This window comes from Neovison vison, chromosome 7, assembly GCF_020171115.1.
Source record: "Neovison vison isolate M4711 chromosome 7, ASM_NN_V1, whole genome shotgun sequence".
Classification (NCBI taxonomy): domain Eukaryota; kingdom Metazoa; phylum Chordata; class Mammalia; order Carnivora; family Mustelidae; genus Neogale; species Neogale vison.
This window is the reverse complement of record NC_058097.1, coordinates 102,270,330-102,289,829: the sequence shown is the minus strand read 5'-3', so window position 1 is coordinate 102,289,829 and position 19,500 is coordinate 102,270,330. Positions and strand designations below refer to the sequence as shown.

At 48.8% G+C, this 19,500-nt stretch overlaps 2 protein-coding genes across 4 annotated transcripts in view; one reads left to right on the top strand and one right to left on the bottom strand.

Annotated features, from left to right (window-relative positions):
• PPP2R1B (protein phosphatase 2 scaffold subunit Abeta) overlaps nt 1–2,802 on the top strand; it is a 34,235-nt gene extending 31,433 nt beyond the window's left edge. Inside the window, exons 16-17 of one of the 2 annotated variants that reach the window (XM_044257793.1) lie at nt 1,623–1,703; nt 2,353–2,802. In XM_044257793.1, the coding sequence (XP_044113728.1) occupies nt 1,623–1,703; nt 2,353–2,445 (174 nt within the window). In that variant the 3' untranslated portion in view covers nt 2,446–2,802. Of the gene's footprint in view, nt 1–1,602; nt 1,784–2,352 lie in introns of those variants that run through there. The other variant, XM_044257794.1, reaches the window with a different exon arrangement.
• Nucleotides 2,499–19,500, bottom strand: part of SIK2 (salt inducible kinase 2) — a 132,706-nt gene continuing 115,704 nt past the window's right edge. Inside the window, exons 9-15 of one of the 2 annotated variants that reach the window (XM_044257790.1) lie at nt 17,087–17,251; nt 9,019–9,247; nt 8,255–8,539; nt 7,965–8,128; nt 7,171–7,278; nt 6,404–6,495; nt 2,499–5,721 (exon numbers count right to left, since the gene is read on the bottom strand). In XM_044257790.1, coding sequence (XP_044113725.1) covers nt 5,085–5,721; nt 6,404–6,495; nt 7,171–7,278; nt 7,965–8,128; nt 8,255–8,539; nt 9,019–9,247; nt 17,087–17,251 — 1,680 coding nt within the window. In that variant the 3' untranslated portion in view covers nt 2,499–5,084. Of the gene's footprint in view, nt 5,808–6,403; nt 6,496–7,170; nt 7,279–7,964; nt 8,129–8,254; nt 8,540–9,018; nt 9,248–17,086; nt 17,252–19,500 lie in introns of both variants that reach the window. The other variant, XM_044257791.1, reaches the window with a different exon arrangement.

The following is a 19,500-nucleotide window of genomic DNA, read 5'->3' as shown; positions in this document are numbered from 1 at the left end:
ACAGGGTCCATTTTAATTTTTTTTCTTTTTTTTAACATTGGAGCTATTATGATTTGCACTCAAAATACCAAAAGCTATTGAACTCACCATTCTTAGTAATTAAAAAAAAAACACGGAAAAAAATAACTACAATCAGATTTTTGTCAAAAGTAACTTTCACAAACCAAACATCCAGCAAAGACCACCCTCCTCCTTTCAGAAATAAGCAAATAATCTTGCCCTCTCTACAAAGTGCAAATATCTCGATCACTTTTATTTCTTAAATTACAGTCCCCAAGAGAAGCAAAACTTCTGCTTTTCCCTCCAGAGATTTTGGTGGAGGCGGGGATCTTTCACCATCAGTAGTGGGAAGGCATGGCCACTTGGATTTCCTTGACTGAGCAGATCTCGAGCCAGATAGGCCCCACACAGCCAACGGCGGGTCTGAGTTCGCTCCACTTGCTCGCGGAACAGAATTCCAGTCTGGGGTCCTGTTTCTCCATGATGTTCTTTTGTGCTTCTATTTCTCCTGTGCCCCTCTACCCACCCACTTTGCCTCTGAGAAGACAGAGTATTCAAAGTATGTTCATTGTTTTCTCTCTGAAAGTATCTAATTTCACTCGTATTTGATGGACCTTGTCTGGAGAGAAATGTTCTGCCACTCCTACAGACCAGGCTCCTTCCCTGATTCTTCTTCGAGGGCCTCCCTTCATGGCTCGGTCTGCCAGCCTGCAGTGCTGAGCCAAAGCCCTGTCGTTTGGCCCCTCTGCCGTCAGGAAGGGTGTGCCCTTCCCGCACCGGCTCCTCTAGGAAATCGCTGTGTTGTATGACCGGGAGAAGTCAGCCCTCTCTGATGTGAGCCGCCGCTGTGGTCAGCCGGACCCGCAGGCAGGGCGGGCCGTGGGCTCCATGCCTCTTGAGCCTGTTCTTGTGTGGCCACCTGGGGGGCACCTGCCCCAAAGCCAGGCAGCTGCCAAGGGGAGAATATGGTTGCGGGGACAGTCGCATCTGCCCAGTGCTTAACTGAGACGGGGGCTTTTAGATAGCTGTTGGCTCGTGGAGTCCGATGCTACCGTGGAGGGGAAAGCAGCCCGGGAGAAGTCAGGAGCCCCCAAGCCGGCCCCAGCTCCGCCCGCTCCCCTAGCCTCCCACGAGCTCTGGTGGCCTCCACTGTAAGAAGTGAGGACTGGAGGCGTCGGCTCATTTCACAGAATCGTCGTTCGGCTTAGATTCCGTGTGAAATGTTCGGTGGTGGACGTACAAATACGAGCCATTGCTCCTTGCAGACCGGCAGGCTGGCGGGGGCCGGGAGCGGTCGGCCGCACCCCCCGCCCCCCAGTCTGCAGGAGGAGGTGCCCTGTGCTGCCGCAGCTGGCCCAGAGGGGGGCTCTGTGGTTAGTGACTCCCCCTGGGACCCCCCAGGCAGGCGGGACCCTACAACTGAACTTGTCAGAGGGGACACCTACATTTAAAGACTTTGTCCAGTTTTGACACAGAGGCAGACAGTGCTGCTCTTGTCTTCCACACACCACTCTGAAAAGTTCTGTTAACATTTCCAGAAGCAGCACAGCGATCAAAGACCCCTGCCTATGCAGTGACTCCAACTTACTACCTGTTCTCCAGTTTGTCCCTTTGATGTCTAGGCACACAGAGAGCGAGCGGCTCGGGTGGTTTCCGAGGAGACAGTAGAGGCAGCCCGGTTCAGGGGTACAGACGTGGCCAAGGTAAGCTCCCCGCGCGGGGAGACCATACCTGCCCCCTGGGACCAGAGCGGTCAGAGCACCCTCTGTCTCAGGGCTCGAGGAGGAATGTGGAAAAGAGATCTGAAGGATGAATTTCCTTTAAACCAAAAGGGTGCTTAGGTCTGACCATTGACAGCCTTCCGAAGGTCACCCAGAGCCGCCAGTTCCCTCAGGGAACCCGCACGGGCTGCACTCCTGAGCTGCCGGACCCCCCCCCCCCGGCACTTCCTAGCAGAATATCCCCCACCCTGCCAATTCCAAGCGCTCCCCGTCTCAGGCGCTAATGACAGTGGACGGAAGAAGGGGTTGGGGGCAGATGCCCCGCACCAGAGGGCCTCAGGAAACGCATGCCTGGCAGGTCTTTATTGCTGAGGAAGAGAGGGAGTCGACTTTCTCCTTCCTGGGAGCAAAGTTTGACGTGGAAGGGAAGGGTTTTGTCCTTACCAGAACTTTCCTTCAGCGCCATGTCCTTGTCCTCCCCCCAGGGGCCCCAGATATGTGTCTCTGTCTGGATAGTGGAAAGGGGTGGCTGTCGAAAGCCTTCTGCCCCAGGGTCAGCGTAGCTCCCCAGGGACTTGGCAAGTGCCCACGTGCACTTCTGTCGTGGTAACACGCTCTACTTGCCTTACAGGGACCAGCACATCAGTTTCATGTAAATACTAGAGACACACTTGCCCAACTGGAAATTGCAGAACTAGTGCATTTTTCCCAAAGCAGAGACTAATACCCCTGGATTAAAAAAAGAACATAAAAAATAAAGTACCACACATATTGCACTTTTTGCCGAATGAAATTTTTACCTCCCGTTCATCTCACCAAAGTCTCTTCAGAGGAGCCTGGTTTACAAGATAATAAAGCTAATGATTACTATACAGTAGTGTACACACTGCTTACGTGAAACAAACTGGAAAGAAAGTCATTATTTCAAAGTAGCCTCTCGTAAAAAGAGCAGTACACGAAGCCGCCTTAGTGTTGTTTTAGTGTGGAAGCTGCTCGGAAGTGTCCAGAGGTCCCCGGTCAGGGGACAGAGCCCTGGAGGTGATCCCACAGGGCGGGAGCACACTTGACTGGCCGTCACCAGTCTCCTCTCAACAGCTTACCTTTCAGTAAAGATGGATTGTTACGGAATTTCCTGATTTCTGCTTGAAAGGAGCAAAGCAAATAGCTTACACCCCCGGGTCTGACGTGCTGCTGGTCTGTATGGTGTCTCCCACGCTGGCCCCTGCCGGGAGCTTCCCGTGGCAGCTCTAGGCCCTCCGACCGCCACCGGCCTCTCCGCTGTGCCCTGGGCTCGGCCTCCCCAGTCGGCCGCCGCTCCAAGGCTTATGGCCTTTTGGAGGTCGGGGCGGGGGGCGGCGGGCAGGCCTCGGTGTCAGCCTCTGAGTACCATTCCTGCCGCCCCAGGTTCAGACTAGAAGGCATTTTAATTTCATAAACATGACAGTGCTTCTGTAGTAGATTTTGGAAAACTATCCTTTAGTTAAATCAAGCCCTATATCATAACTGCCTTATTTTGCGAAGACTGAAAACAGATTAGAGATCTTAATGAAAGGATGGCTTAAACGATGTTTAAGCATGAGGAGGAATAAACAATCCACAGAAGGAACAGAATTCTTTCCTACTGGATCTTCGTGAGCGTTAAATCACAAGACCCCTGCAGGGCACCCTCTTGCTAAGGCCTGAATGCTCCCCCAGCAGAGCACTTCTGTGGTGCGTCCTGGCGCCCACCAGAGCCGGACCGAGGACTGCTCCCCTCACCCCCGCTGGGAGCGGCTGGGCCAGGGCACGCTTCTCACCTGCCTGGACACCCACTACAATGAGGAAAGGCAACTTAAAGGTGTTTCTGGATGCAGCATGGTAGTGTCTCTCTTCTTTGTGCTTTGTGATGCTTTGTGCTTAGCGCATTCATTTGCTGCTAGGACAAGCCGTTCTACAGGACAGAAGCGACAGTCTTTGTCAATAACACTGGGTTTGTAACACTGGGATGTTGCTGTCCGAGCGACAGGTTATTACTTCTAGGTCTACAGTTAACTAGCTGGCGCATTACTTACTTTTACTTACTCTGGTGAGAGAACTGTAAGAGTTAAGGTTACGTTTTCACTAGTCCTAGCACGTGTTTTGACAGCTGATCCGCTAGATGGTTAACACATTTGTGGTTTTAAATATTGCTGTAATACTTGAACGTTTTGTTACAAGTCAAAACTTCTAAGGAAATTAAGAATGCGATTTCCACATGGTGGAAAACAAACTCTGAAGTGACTTTGGATTTAGCATTGACATAAATGGAAAACTGTTGGTTTCTACAGAAAAGAAAGAATTAAAGCATGATCTGGGGGGAAAAAAGGCACAGCACTACCACTTCACATGGGAGATCAAAGTTCATGTTTCTTGTCCTTGAAATTCCTATGCCCTATGAAACTGTCCAAACATACAAAGCTCAACAAACTACTAGCAACACAGAAGGTAAAGTCAGAGTAGTTACTACATTTTAAAAGAGACACCAGGTCCTCTGGAGATCAACCGTCCCAGACCAGCAGTTTACACCAAAGACTCAGCCGGAAGAGCCCGTCTTCCCTTGGCCCAGGGCTGCTGCTCCTTGTGGCCCACCCCTCCAATGCTGTGCTGGGTCTCGTGGTTCTTCAGGTGACCGCGTTGGAGCCCTGAGTCCACTTTGCCCCCCAGGGAACCTTCGAAAGAGGACTGTCACTGCTCCCAAGTGGAGACGACCGCCCGTCCCAGGGGTCAGTGCCAGCTGTGACTTCGTGGCCCCAGAAATGAAGCTCACGTTCCACTTCTTTGCATTGGTCTCGGGGACATCCGGAAGCAGCGGCTTCAGACTGAGGACTCGATGACAAAGCACAGCTTTTCCTTTACTTCCTGTGCATCAAAGTCCATTACGTATTCTTGACTTGGGTAACAGAATGTGTGTTGCTAGGCTTCAGTGAAAAATCTGATGTCATGTTGTTCTGTTTTGGTTTTGCCCCTATCTAATGGCACAGTTTTTCCTGCTTCCACCAAGGTTTCCCTCGATAACGAGTTGGTGGTGTTCTACAGAAAACCTAGGTCTGGATGTCTTCTCCTAAAAGCCTCTGTCAGTGCTTCCCGTGAGAGTGGGCTCTGCCTGCTGGACGGGCACGACTTCAGCTACCGCTCCACTCCGCACTGGCCCCAGAGGACTGTGGTGGGACAGAGCCAGGAGAAAGAGACACATGGCCCGGCCAGGCCCTCTGATTCCAGGTGGGCAACTTACTTTTTCTCCATTTGGGAGAAGGCAGGAAAATAAGCTTTAAATTGAAAAGGCTGGAATAAAATAGAAACACACATTCTTCCTTCACTGGACCCGCCTCACTTCCCGTGCTGAGGTTAGTTTACCAGGACGTAGCCACTGTGCTGTGGGTCCACAGCCTCCAGCATTTCACAATCGAAGAGTCCAGGGAACTCTGAGAGGGCCAGAGGGTCGTAGCTGGAGGGGGCCTCCTGCAGCCCCGAGTCCTGGGGACAGTCCTGCGCGGCCAGGCTGCTCTGCGGCGCCCCCTCCATGGGGTACTGGCAGGGAGCGGCGGGGTAGTCTGGCTCCGGGGAGGCAGCCCCCGGCAGCTCGCAAGTCTGATAGGAGAACTGTAAGGGGGCCGGGGTGGCTCCGGCCTGTGGTGGGGGCGGCGGGGGGGGCGGCGGTGGCGGTGGCGGCGGCGGCTGCAGGTGCACGGCCAGTGGAGGAGCCCGGGGCCGGGGTGCCGAGGGCAGGGCGGGCAGCTGCAGCTCCTGGAACTGGCTGACAAAGGGGCTGTACTGCATTTGCTCGGAAGCGGGCTCCAGCACGGGGCTCAGGGGCTGGGGCAGGCTGAAAGGCGGGGGCTGCGGGGACGGCGTGGACGTGTCCTGGCGGGGCAGGGGCAGCTGCTGACCGGGCGGCGGGTATGGGCTCTCTGCTATCTGCATCTGATTAAAGTAGGCCTGTAGCTGAGACTGTTTCTGGAGAAAGAGTCGCTTCTGTTGGAGTCTAAAGTGGCAACAGCAAAAGAAAGAATTTCAAATCTTCCTCAGTGATGGCAATTTTATATAAATCCAGGATCAGTCCTCCCACTTCTTTTCCGCAGCAGAAAAAACAAAAAACAACAAAAGAAACGGGGGTAGGAAGCAGCTGTGTCTGGTTTCATATAGCTGACATTTTGGTCCCCCAATTCGGGTGGAACCCTTGGTGCTACAGTGAACACTAATTCATTTTCTCTGAGACCAAGTTTTTCTCCCTGTGAAGCGAGAGGCTGATTTCCTAGCTGGAGTGTTTTAAAGCAGGGGAACGCCTGGCCTCTGGGGGTGGCTGTAGGTTGACAGAACAGGGTACTTGTACACTGGCCAGGCTGCTTCTCCTAGAGAGGCGTGAGGACATGAATTACTGCAAGAGACGACAGAGGCCCTCCCTGCCGCAGAGCCCACTTACGCTGCTGCAGGATGTGGATTCGGAAAGCTAGGTCTATTCATACCCCAAAGGAGAACTCTAGAAGGGAAAGGAAACAAACGCAGGCCTGCCATCTCCTGCCAGGCCCATCTCCGTGAACAATGGACTGTCTGCATCAGTGATCAGGTCTTGAAACCTGTGTCCCAGTGGAGGTAAAAGCGCCGGTGAAAGGGGGGGATCATCTGGCTTCGTGAAATCCTCAACAAAGAAAGGGACCCTCTCTCACCTGTGTTCCTGCAGCTGCTGCTCGAGGCTCCGCGGTGGCTCTTTACAGTACAGCGGACAGGTGTTCTGCGCTTTTGACAGAAGGCTGGGCTTCTGGGAGAGCAGAAAAAGAAGATGAGCGTGACAATATGAAGTCATCTAGGATGAAGTCACTGGATGGTCCTGTTTGCCTGGAAGACAAGGCCAACTGTGTCCTCCCGAATCTGTGCAGGGTGAGGGCGCGGACACTCGCTCCCGATGCCCAGCAGCACCGGGGCAGTGGGCCTGTGCTGCCCCAGCTTGGACCAGTGTCCATTTTTCTACTTCTCAGAGTCCTCTAGAACTACAAGGCTCAGGGCGATGAAGCACAATGAGAAGAGTGCAGTTAAATCTTGACAGCAAAGGCCACAGCATCCACTGAATGATGTGTACCATTTTTAAAGGTTTTCAGGCATTAATGTAAGAGCGGATAGTAAAATTTTGTTGGGATTGAGATTTCGATTTTATTATTCATTAACAAGCGTAACTTTAAAAGCAAAGAAACCAGGTTTCTCTTTCCTACCGGTGGCTTTCTCCCTTCCTGGGGCCAGAGGACAAATCCTTTTCTGCTACCCATATAAGCATAAGGCTAAGTCTGAACATGTTTCTAGAAACGGAGTCAAAGCTACCTGCTTACTGGGGAAAAAAGTAGCTACCTTAAAAAATTAACCAAGCAAAACCTGTTTCTGTTGTGCAAAATAGCGGACTATGGCCAAGCACCGTGAGCGTTAACAAGGGGGAGGGTCCTACCTGGAGTCTGTGGAGATACTGCGCCTCCAGGCTCTGGCGAGGGGAAAGCTGTGGACGCACACTGCCAGGCACGGCAGAGACTGTCTTCTGCTGCTGAGAAACTTCCTCCTAAGGAGCAAGGGGGATGAAAACATTTTCAATTCTCCATGTGGGAAAAAGTTTCAATTCTTCATTTAAGCATCTTCGTAAATGTCCAAGAGGAACTCCCAACTCTAAGACGTAAGACTCAAAGCTTTTCACATAACTAGTCGGCTGAGGGTTAATCACTTTGTAGTGAACGATTACCTAGTCGGTACTGTGGCAAAGACTCTTGATGTCACCAGGAGACCCTGACCTTCATGTGGGCATCAAATGCTAGAATTTCCGTGATGCACTGAAAATAGGTTCAAAATAAAATGTGTTGGATAAAAGCAGTATTTTGAGGGTCATTTTTAGAATAACTACTCCACTTACGTAATGAAGTGGTAAGCTTTGCATTTCTATCACTATCTGTGTGTATGTGCTGGGGGAGGAGAGTTCAGTGACATGAACAGAAGTCATTCATATAAAATCTGCCCTAGCACCAACCATGGCTTGAGAGCGTCTACACCTCCTCATGGTACTAATCACCAGGGACCAGTGTGGACAGGTCTAACCTGTCCGTGGCAACGACAAGGAAAGCTTTCAGGCTGTGAGTGCTCCAAAATGACCTGTGTGCTCTGGGATTCCAGTCGGTCCTCAAAGTGACAGGACACTCCCTTCGGGACGAGGCCATGCCTCACACTCACAGAGCCCCCATGGAAGGGAGCACGCACCTGGGGGCAGCTGGCGGCAAGGTCCTGGAGCTGAGGGGCAGCAGGTGCCAGGTCCGGGTCTGCCTCTGGTCCGAGCTGTTCATAGAGCAGCTGCACTTTGTTCAGTTCTAGGATTCCTTTGGTTCTGGCCAGATTCTGAAGATGTTGTCTAAATGCCACAATTCCTGAAGCAGAGAACAATGACCAAACAATTTAAATGCACTAAGGTCTTCCAGTGACCAGAGGCGTGAAACCAACATGGCCACAACCCCCCCTCAAGTGTTAGGAGTCCCGAGAGAGTGGCTGGTCACCTTGGGTGAGGGAGGTATCCGACGCCCTGCGGCCCTCTCTGAAGCTCACTGGCGACCTGTTGTGGGCCTCTCGCTTCTGGGAGCTCAAAGCCTGCATGGCTGGGTTGGCAGGTCTCAGGCTGATGAAGGGAGACGTCAGGCGTGGGGAGGGCGGATTGGCTAACATGATGTCCTTAAGGGAAGGGTTGTCCTCCAGAAAGTTCAGGTCCCTCTGAACAGACCCCATATCATACTCTGAGTCCACACTGTCAAGGGAGGGGTTGTCACTCATGGAGAAAATTTTCCCTTTAAGAGAAAAGAACAAAACGAAAACAGACCAAAAGGTCAGACCAACAGCAGACAGCAGCTCCTCTGCGCATGGGATACAGGACAGAACCGGTCTGAGTCTGCAAAGCTACGGCATCCGTAATCTCCAGTCCTCCCACCAAAACACCTTTCCAGAAACTTTTTACATGTCCATTTAATCAGCTTCGGGTATGTTCTGTGGGGTAAACCCCCCAAACCTGTGCCCTTAAGATCTCAGCCAGAGTCCTTGCAGGATCGCAGGGCACTCTGATGGTCTCGGCAGCTGGGGGAGCCAGCCCAGGGATGCCTCGTTATCCTCTTCAGTGGCCGCTGAGCAGACCTGAGCCTAGAGCCTCCGAACGTGGGCCGGGAAGGCGTAAGACGTAGGCGGCATTCTAAGCAGGGGTGTCCTGTTTCTTGGAGACTAGGGCAGGAGTGTGTGTTGTGCAGATGCAGTCCAGGGCTCCAGGGTTCCCTACCTGAACCAGGCACCACGAGCATCTGATTGGTGACTTCTGACAGAGTGTGCCGCCTCTGCCCACTGCGTGTGGACTGGAACGCATCAAAGGCCTGGCTGGGGTCTTCCTCAGCCTCTCCCTCTGTCTCCAGCCCCTCATCGATGGAGGTCTCCATCATGTTGCTAGGCAACGACTGGCACCCCTTCCTCACCAGCACGGGCGGCACGGGGTCCAGCAGACAGCCGTTTACCTGAATGTCACGGTGAGAGGAAATCATCAGTGGCTGCTCCGCTGAGACGTTAAAAAAACCCACACAGGAAAAAATGTCAAGACTTGTGGTGAACTAGAAATTAAGTAAAATGTTAAAAATGTACGTATTTGTTACTGATGACAACATGTAGATTGGGCGTTAAGACAAGTCAGCTGCAGCTCTCAGAGACAGGGGCCCTTTATGACCCAAACTGGCACTGCCTCCCACGTTTCTCTGAGTCATCATTATTATAATAAACAATTTTTTTTAGTGGTTTCCAGATGTATAGGGATATATTAGCTTGAGGCCTACCAGTTATTATGATTATTATTTTTAAATAAGGGAAACAATGAGGGGGAGGAGGAGATAAAAAAATTTAAAAACCTGCATGGCTAAGAAGAAAGAGTAGCCACTAGCATTCTTCTAATTTTCCACCACAAAACATTCTGGAAGGTTCTAGACATACTTTTATGTTCATAATTTAAGTACCTGCCCATTTGATTTAGTCTTTAATTGGTTCTCTCTGCCTGGGGAATGGAAAAAGAAATCTTTAAAGATAGACGGATACCACAAAAAGGAGTGAAGAAAAAAACTGAAATGGCAAAGAGCCAAAGTCTTCCATTATAGAATAACAAATGACTCACAGCCCCAAAATTCCAGCAGAGGTTAATGAGCACCAGTACACTGAACTCTCCCTCCTCCAGCAACACACGCGGTATCCACAGCTCCTACCCCACGGGGTGAGCTAGCGCAGCTCCCGGGCGAGCGGGAACTCTGCCCTCCTCTGCGGCTGCCAACCCAACCACCTCACGTGGGCAGAGCCGGCGGACAAAGGGGAGCTGTGGCCGCGAGGTCTGGGTGCCAAGAGCCCCAGCGACGAGGCAGTTCTTTACTTCATGACCGAAGCTGTCCCCGCCCCGGAAATCAATCCGTTTTCTCCCGGGAATAGTTGCCCGGGGCCAGCCAGAAGCAGGACATGGGTTCTCAGTGCTGCTCTCACCTGCCGTGCGCCGAGTAGAGCTACTGCTTCTTTCAGAAGCACCAGAAGCTCATGGATGTGAGAGGTGACGTGGGACACCCCAGTGCCAGACACAGGACAAACTTGCCTCTTATGGCAACCAATCTGAAGGCACTGCGAGGCCCTTTATTTGGAGAGGGAGACTGTGGGTGACTCAGAGCTTTGTCTGCTTGGGGGAGGCGATGGCTAGTCCAGAAAAACTCCTGCGGCTGCAGCCACTACTTGCATAAGGTGGCTCATGCATGACAGGGTTTTAAAGCGACAAGTGCCCATTTAACAGGAAGCGTGGCCAACGCCTTCTTTCTACATGAAGACTGACCTTCCCACCTGGCACCAGAAACAAAAACTTTGAAATCTGGCCAGTGACTTTCAGGCTCCCGTTGGCCGTCCCCTAGGTAGGTGTCCCCTGTCTGGACACTCAGTAGCTGTAGGAAAGAATGGCTCTTGGGGAACTTCGATTTGTACCTATAGGTTCCTTAACTCTCTACTAACAGTTTTCTGAGAAGCACCAAGGAGGATTTAGAAATGAGTAAAGCAACAGAGAAAAAGACTGGTATTGAGTAAGTATCCACTAAGCATCTTTACACTTTTTTTTTTTTTTTTAAAGAAGATGTTATTTGAGAGCAAGAGAGCCAGAGAGCACAAGCAGGGGGAGGGGCAGAGGGAGAGGCAGGCTCCCCGCTGAGCAGGAAGTCCTATGCAGGGCTCCATCCCAGGACCCTGGGATCATGACCTGAGTCGAAGGCACATGCATAACGGCCTGAGCCCCCGGCGCTCCGCGTCGTTCCACTTCTGTGGCCTGTTAGACTTGTACCAGCTATTTCTCATGGCATGGCCTTGCAACCAGGTTATTTTTTCCTAATAGAGGATAGTCCTCTTTTTTGGAGCACTCAGAGGACCTTGCAGTCCCCCTAAATTTACATTCTTTTCTTAAATTCTCTGCGTATAAATTAGCTCCTTCCTCTAGACTACAACAGGGAATGATGTCTTTCATTTAAAAACATTTGCTCAATTCATTTTCATTCTGGGAAACAATGATCTGGTTTTGGTTTTTCAGATGCTGTTTGATGATGATTAAATCAGAAAGCACCGTGGGGGGCCCTCACTCATACATAGTTAATAGGTGTGAACACCATCAGCTGTAAGTTCATTTCCTGAAACAGGTGACAGTCACACCACCCTTGACTGCCAATTTGTCCAGGGTCTTGATAGAACAAATTCAGCCCTAGGATTTCGTGACTGATACTGGGCTGATCCACCTATGTGACCTAAGATACTAGCAGTGAGACTCTAGGACATACTCTAGGCTGACTGTAAATTACAGGGCCTCAAGACCCATGGGTGAAATGGACATTTTACAACACAATGTTTTTGTCTTTAAAGCTCAAATGATCACTTTTTTAAGAGTGTGTGAGCGTGGGGTGGGGGTGGCGGGGCAGAGAGAGGGAGAGAGAATCCCAAGCAGACTCCTCGCGGAGCATGGAGCTCAACACCGAGCTTGATCTCAGGACCCTGAGAGCATGACCTGAGCTGAAATCAGGAGTTTACGCTCAACCAAATGAGCCACCCAGGGGCCCCTCGATCGATCACTCCCAGTAAGAGACCTCAATTCAACAGACAATACACATGCAGAAATCAGACGCTGAGAAACTCTGCCATGATCTGATTAACACCGGAGTCCACCATGAAATACAAGATTCTAGCACAGAAGACTGGCAGACTGTTAAGGATCAAATACTCGTGTCTTGACCCCATCCCTCACCCCACCTCCTCTACCACCAAATTCGTATATGGAAACCCCAGTCCCCAGGGTGACTGTATCTGGAGAAGCAGCCTCCAAGGGGCAGCAGTTAAACCAGGATGACAAGGCCAGAGCCCTGCCCTGGTAGCATCAGTGTCCTTAGAAGAAAAGATACCAGGAAGCTCCCACGTGAGCAGAGAGCAGATGCCAGGGGAGGAGGGAGAGAGAAGGCAGTCCTCCTCTACAAGGCAGGAAAAGTGTCCTCACCACAAATAAAATTGGTCACAACCTTCATTTCAATCTTCAATTTTTAGCTTCCAGAACTGTGAGGAAAGAGATTTCTGCGGCTTAGTCCCCCAGCCTGTGGTATTGTGCTACGGTGACCTGAGCTGACAAAGACAGCAGACCAGGGCCCGGGATCAGCCAGTGAACCTGGGGGCTGAGCGTGTCTTCCTTCCCGTGCATCCTCAGCGCCCGGCAGGCTGGGCGCGTCCTGAGGTGGTGCGGGCCGAGCCTCAGCGCCACACTTTCCCCGCAGACTGTTGAGTGTCTGTAAAGCTCAGGTTCTCTCACATGTACAGTGGCTGTTGAGAAGATTAACTAAAATACCGTATCCCTTACTCTTATTTCCTGACCAAAAAGAATGCTTTACAACAGTAACAATTTTAAAGGCAGGAGAATAAAATTACCCCATATTCTTTTAAAGCATTTTTTACCATCTTGAGGAAAATGAAAATAAACAGATAACCAGGTGAGAAAGAAAGAACCGGAGAGTCCCAATTCTAGAAATTTATCCTGAGGAATTAATCAGAGGCACAAAGATTTAAACACAAGGACATTTACCTGAGGCACATTTAAGGATGCCAAAAAAATTTAAAGTACCTGATGGCCAAATATAGTAATTAAATATGGATTTATCTAATACAATGTATTAGGCTCTACTAACACTTTCCGATTTCATTATCTGGAAAAAGGCGCATGGTGTTACATTATATAAATGCAACATACAAAATTACATAGAATATAATATAATTTTGGAGTGCCTGGGTGGCTCAGTGGGTTAAGCCTCTCTGCCTTTGGCTCAGGTCCTGAGATTGAGCCCCACATTGGGTTCTCTGCTTAGTGGGGAGCCTGCTTCCCCCTCTCCCTCTGCCTGCTTCTCTGCCTACTTGTGATCTCTGTCAAATATATAAATAAAATCTTAAAAAAAATAAAAAAAAAGAATATAGCATAATTTTGTTTAAACAAGTCCACCTACTGAGTGAGCTACTCTACACTCACCTACCCACCCATCTATAATCCTCTCTTAGGAACGTTTCGAATTATGCTTATATTTGGGTAGTGGGATTATGAATAATTTTTCCTTTATCCCTCTGAATTTTCCATGTGTGATTCTGACTGGTTTTATTTTTTCAATTATATATTAAAAAATTCAGATTCAGAAGTAAAAGTGTTAATTGTCTCCCTTTTACAAAGCCTTAGGGATACATCCTTTTCAGACCTACTCTTATTTTAGAGGAAACAGACCTGGAACACGTTTATTTTCCCAGCTCAGTTACCCAGCTATGAAAGAGCCTGGGAAATCCTTTTATTATAATTTCTAATACAATGTTAAAAGTGATTAAGATGTGTGTGTGTGTGTGTGTGTGTGTGTATAAATGGCGTTCTTCCTATATCCAAAGAAAATGAAGACATTAACTCAGGAAGGTATCAGGGCTGCCAAAGCCAAGACATGGAAACAACGTAAGTGTCCACAAACAGATGAACAGATCTACAAGTTGTGCTATTTGTACACAACAGGAATATTACTCAGCCACGAAAAACCAAGGAAATCTTACCATTTGCAACAACAGATCTGGAAGGCATTATGGTTGGTGAAGTCAGTCAGGGCAAGACAGTACTCTATGATGTCACTTAGATGTGGAATTGAAAAAACCAGAAGAGCGGCAGCATGCTCACAGAAACAGAGCAGTCGTGTGGGCACCAGAGGCCGAGGGAGGGGGCACTGCAGGAAGGTGAGGCACAAGCCTCGGGTGGTAAGTAAGCGCCAGAGACGTGACGTGCGCCACGATGACTACAGCTGATGTTGCGTACAACACACAGGTCAGTTGTAAGACAATAAATCCTAAGAGTTCTCATCAAAAGGAATTTTTTTTCTTCTCTCTTTATTAAATCTATGCGAGAAGATGGATGTTAGCTGAACCTGCGGCTGTGGTACATGTGATCAAACCATCAGACTGTACACTCTGAATGTACACAATGATGCATGCCAATTACTTCTCAATAAAACTGGAAAGAAGCTGGTTACCCTCAAAGAAACCCTTAAAAGAGAAAGGCTGCCTCTGGAGGGTTTGTGCACCTGCCCCCCCAACATGGTCTGTCACGGGGTGGGGGGGTCTCAGTTCGGCTCAGAGTTGGGTAGTGGTCTCAGAAAGGTGGTAGTTTTTGGAGGAGCCCCAAACCAATGTTTCAAGGCCGACTCCCTAAGGGATTTTACTGATGATTTTAAGGCTTCCGCGAGAAAAGGAGAGGTAAAATCTCTGTGATGCCAATACCTGTCACCAACTGGGGGTAGAAATGAACGAACAATACATTCATTTAGGAAGCATCTTGCAGAAGACAGAAGTGGGTGTCCCAGTAAATGCGAGTGAGGCCCTGTGAACCACAAGAGCTATGGCCCTGCAGCTCCGTGCCTGTGCATTTATTGACGGGCCCCCAAAGGGAGGTCCTAGGGCGAGAAGAGGTATCAGCATTTTTCCCGACATCAAGTCCACAGCTAAGACCAGTGGATGTGAATGGCCTGGCCTAGGGCCCGCGGAGCCCTGCCCTTGTAGGTGGCCGCATCCAGCGCGTTACTGCCGTTCCTACAAATGCAAATACTGCATCTAGCTCCTGCCTTTATCTTTCACAAAATCATTCATTTCCTGTCTGTTTCCTAGTTACGGTAACAATCACAAGCTTTAAAAATAGCTTGCCCTATATAATACAGCAGACAGTGCCCAATCTGTATTTCATGCCTGATGCCCTCACAGATAAGCTTACAGCAGAATGCATTTTAATTTTTTCAACGGAATTAGATCTTAAAAATAAATGAATTATGTTGTCCCAATTTATAGCTTAATTTCTAGGTGAGAATGTGAAAGTCAATGAGGTGACTGAACATCGTCTAGGCAACCGCAGGCAGAGAAAATAGACTGTCCACGGGAAATGGCCTCGTCCTCGGGGACATGGACATGAACTCACCGTCACCAACTCAGCCTGACACGTGACAGTGCAGACTGGCCTCAAGCTGCCTTGACTATGGTTTAGCTAAACACATTACCTAACGTGTGAATCAGCTCGACCTCCAGACATACTGGTATGAGTTCGGACTTTGTTTCTCTGGACCCAACAGTTGATCCGTTTGGCCGCACAATCTCACACCGCCCCCTCCCTCCCCTGCAGGTTCCCAAGCGCGAGCCTAGTGCAGGCCCTCGTTGTCTCCCCGCTGGGCACACTACTCGAAGCCGCCACTGCCCCTGTCCCCATCCAACGCAGGCTATGGACCTTCCAGCTAATTTCTGAAGCACAACATGCATTTGGTGGCTTCCTTGACCAAAAACCTTCACTTGTTTCCTCCTACGCTGAAGAAGTCCCTGAGAAACCTTCTCTTGACAACCCTGGCACGCGTCCTCCTGCCGCGGACGGCAGCCCAGAGGAAAAGCTGGGCTCTCGGGCTTGCAGTTCAAAGCAGAGCTGCTCGTCTGTACTTCACCCAACCCCCTCCATCTCCCCTCTTCCTCACACACACGGGGCTACTGCTTTTGGACGGACTTAAGTTTCCCTGACATCTGCTTGCTCAGACTTTCCCTTTCACCAAAACGCCGTCTGCCCCTATTCTGCGCACCCCTCAATTCCCAGCTCTGACGGTTAACCCACACCTTCCTGATCAGACCAGCTGAGGGCATCTTCCCCTGCTTCCTCCCAGGCTTGTTGCACTTGGATTCACATTTCTTTAAGGGACTGATGATATTTGTCAATTTAGTCATCGCCTGGCCCCGTGCTGTAGTTCTCATGTCTCCTCCGCTAGACTGTCACCTTGGAGGCAAAACTCATGTCTGAATTATCCTCTCATCACCTAAAGAAGCTAAAAAGACAGGAAGCCAATAATGAGTGTTTACAATACGCCGAGAATCTCACACACACGATCTCGACCCTCCCGAGAGGCTCACAGAGTTGGGTATTCTTGTTTTACAGAACACAGAGGTTCGAAGCAGTCACCCCACCCAAGTTCACAACCGGTGGAGAACAGAGTCTACTCTGAACACACTCCGAGGTCTGCCCATTAACACAAGCCTCTGGACACTGCTTGAGGCTAAGTAGATAAAACATGGATGAATAAGCACCCCATACGTGAGAGAAGCTATCAGCATCTATGTGCTATAAGCCAACTTCACGCAGGATACGAGGATAAACTTATCTCCATCACATATACTCAAAAGGACGAAAACAAACAAAACACTGAACAGGGGCGCCTGGGTGGCTCAGTTGGTTAAGGGTCTGCCGTCAGCTCAGGTCATGATCCCAGGGTCCCTGCTTCTCCCTCTGCCCTCCTCCTGCTTGTGCTTTCTCTCTCTCTCTCTCTAATAAATAAATAAAACCTTAAAATTAAATTGAACCAAACAAGACGGCCCATCACTTTGTAGCTGCAGCCCGCGCGCAGATAAGAGGCAATGATAACATACAAAGCCCAACTCTGCACAAAAATTACTTTTGTTTTCAGAATAACAATTTTTTTTAATCCCACACCTAAGAGGGATCTAGAAACCTGAAGAGGGAAGGGACTGGTTAAGGAAAGGGAAAGAAGGATTTTGGAAAGTACATAGAAGGTCTAAAGAGTTATGCAACAGCCACAACGATAAGAGGATGAGGAGAGCCAGGTTTGGCCTGGATGTTTTTCTCAGGTCTTCTGCACAAAAACAAAACTGCTGAGTGACTTAAGGAAATGACAAAGGTCAACAAAGCCAAAGTACAATACTCGTGGACCAAAGCGAGGGCCCGGCCAACCAGCAAGCTCAGAGTCTTTCAAACACGTCCATACCTTTGGCGTGTCGACACACTCTTCTTCCATAAATGCTGCTTCCGCCTGGCAGCCGGACGCTGGGAATGAAAAGGCCTCCACGTTTGACGCCTGTGGGAGGAGGGCGGACCGCATCAGCCGCACGCTGGGTGAGTGCACGGTCACCGGCAGCCCCACCGTCTGTGCCTGAAAATATGGCAATAACAGTTTGGAAACATTACTACTTTCCATAAAAAAATACAAAATTGTTGGAGTAAAATAACTCTTCCTGGTAAACTAAAGAATAAGCCGTTATTTGTTGGAACCTCAGAAAAAAATTTGATAAAATATATGTGTGGTACAGGTACCCATGTGAGGCAGTCTGTTCCTTCCTGTTCCGCAAGGAGGTGCCTAACCTTCACACAGACAAGAAAGTTGGTTTCTGCAAAGAACCTAAGAATGCTGTTCAACAAACATATATTGTCCATATTCTTAAATATATCACTGTGGAAAGATATAAAGAATAGAAAAGTTTCCATGCCTCAGAGCACAGAATGGAATCAGGGGTGCGCACACATATAGACAGACAGACACACACACACTCTCTCTCTCTCTCTCACCTGGAACACAAAATGTACTGCACTCTGTTTTTCTGGTGGGGGGAGATGGTGTGTATTTCCTGACAAGGGTATGTGTGCAGAGGAAGAAATGAAGTGGCAGAGAAGTGGCAGTTTCTTGGAGGTGACGGGGGTATCCTCCTTCCAAGGAGGTGCAGAAAACGAACATAGCCTGTTGGCCCAGCGGAAAACGAGATGCTTATTGCCGAGCAACTTGTGTTTCTGAAGTGAACCTACTAGAGAAAGCTCCAGATGGTTTTAAGCCCATTTTCACGTCTCATTTGTTAACAATGCTAAGTAAACAAAAATTCCAAACTCTTCTTTTAAAAAATCATAAAGGTGTGCCTGGGTGGCTCAGGTGGTTGGAGCATCTGACTATCGGTTTTGGCTTAGGTCATGATCTTGGGGTCGTGGGGTCGAGCCTTAAGTCAGGCTCTGCGCTAAGCGGGGAGTCTGCCTCTTCCTCCACTCCCACTCCCTCTCAGTGTCAAATCAATCAATCTTTAAAAATATAATTCTTAAAAAGATTTTATTTATTTATTTGACAGAGAGAGAGATCACAAGTAGGCAGAGAGGCAGGCAGAGAGAGGGGAGGAAGGAGGCTCCGTGCGGAGCAGAGAGCCCAACGTGGGGCTCGATCCCAGGACCTTGGGACCATGACCTGAGCCGAAGGCAGAGGCTTTAACCCACTGAGCCACCCAGGCGCCCCTAAAAATATAATTTAAAAAACCATATAACAGAATCTTTCTTGAGGACAACTGGAAAGGATTTGATGTTTTTTGGGGGCAAAGATTGATTTTAAAGATGAAATTACTGAATAATCCTTCCCTCCCATCTCTTCAGAGCTAATAGAATAATTTATTAGATGTCTTTTGAACTTAATGGACACTGTCCAACATCTGAGGGAACATACTAGTGTCTAAAAGACAGAGGAATGGCCTATTTTTTCCCTGCTCTAATAAAGGGACATAGGGTGGTGAGTTTTAAATTCAAACAAAAAGGAATGATATTGCTATGATATTGGTATGACTGTAGCTTCTCTCCTCCAGAGACCTGGGTCTGAGTCCTGGCTCCATCCCGAACTGTGTGAACTACCTAACCTCTCCGAGTCCCATTTTCTCTACCCAGAAAAGGGCACAATACCTATTTCACAGTGACGTTAGGATTGCAAAAGGTAACATGAAAGGTCGTTCACTTAGTCATGTTAATTCTGCCCTTCTTCTTCCTTCTAAAGTCGTGAAAAGATCACAGGGATTAGTCTGCAAATGCAAAATTCTGTTCTCAGTTATTGTCTAACGGTTCTCCGTTAAGATTTTGGGTGGATGGTTTTCGACAATGGGAGGTGCGTTAGAAATGTACCTTCTATTTGAATATACTTTGAATAAATTTAGAATATACCTTATGTTTGGTGCAGTCCAACATTAACATCATTAGATGTGCTGTGTGAGACAAGGAATAAAGTAGCAATAGCCAAGTGTTGTATCATATGGATGGTAAAATCAGAAAAAAAAAGTACACTGTGAACAACACTGAGCATGATAAAGAAAAGGCTTTTCTTACATCATCATTCTTCACTCTTATTTCCTGGGCCACTTTTGAGGCTAAACAACTCCTTTTTCCTTTCAAGTGTTAGTCATTTAATTTTAAGTCATTAATTTTTTAAGTCCTCATGTCATAATGTAGAATGTAAAGTTTCCAATAAAGTATATTTCGTGTGTTCTTCTTACCCTTATCATCAGCTTTCAATCAAAGGATAGAGCTGAACTTTAATTTCTGGTTCCCAAATTTATTGGGCTGCTGCTTGTGTGCAAAATAATTTAAATTATTAGGGCAAAGCAT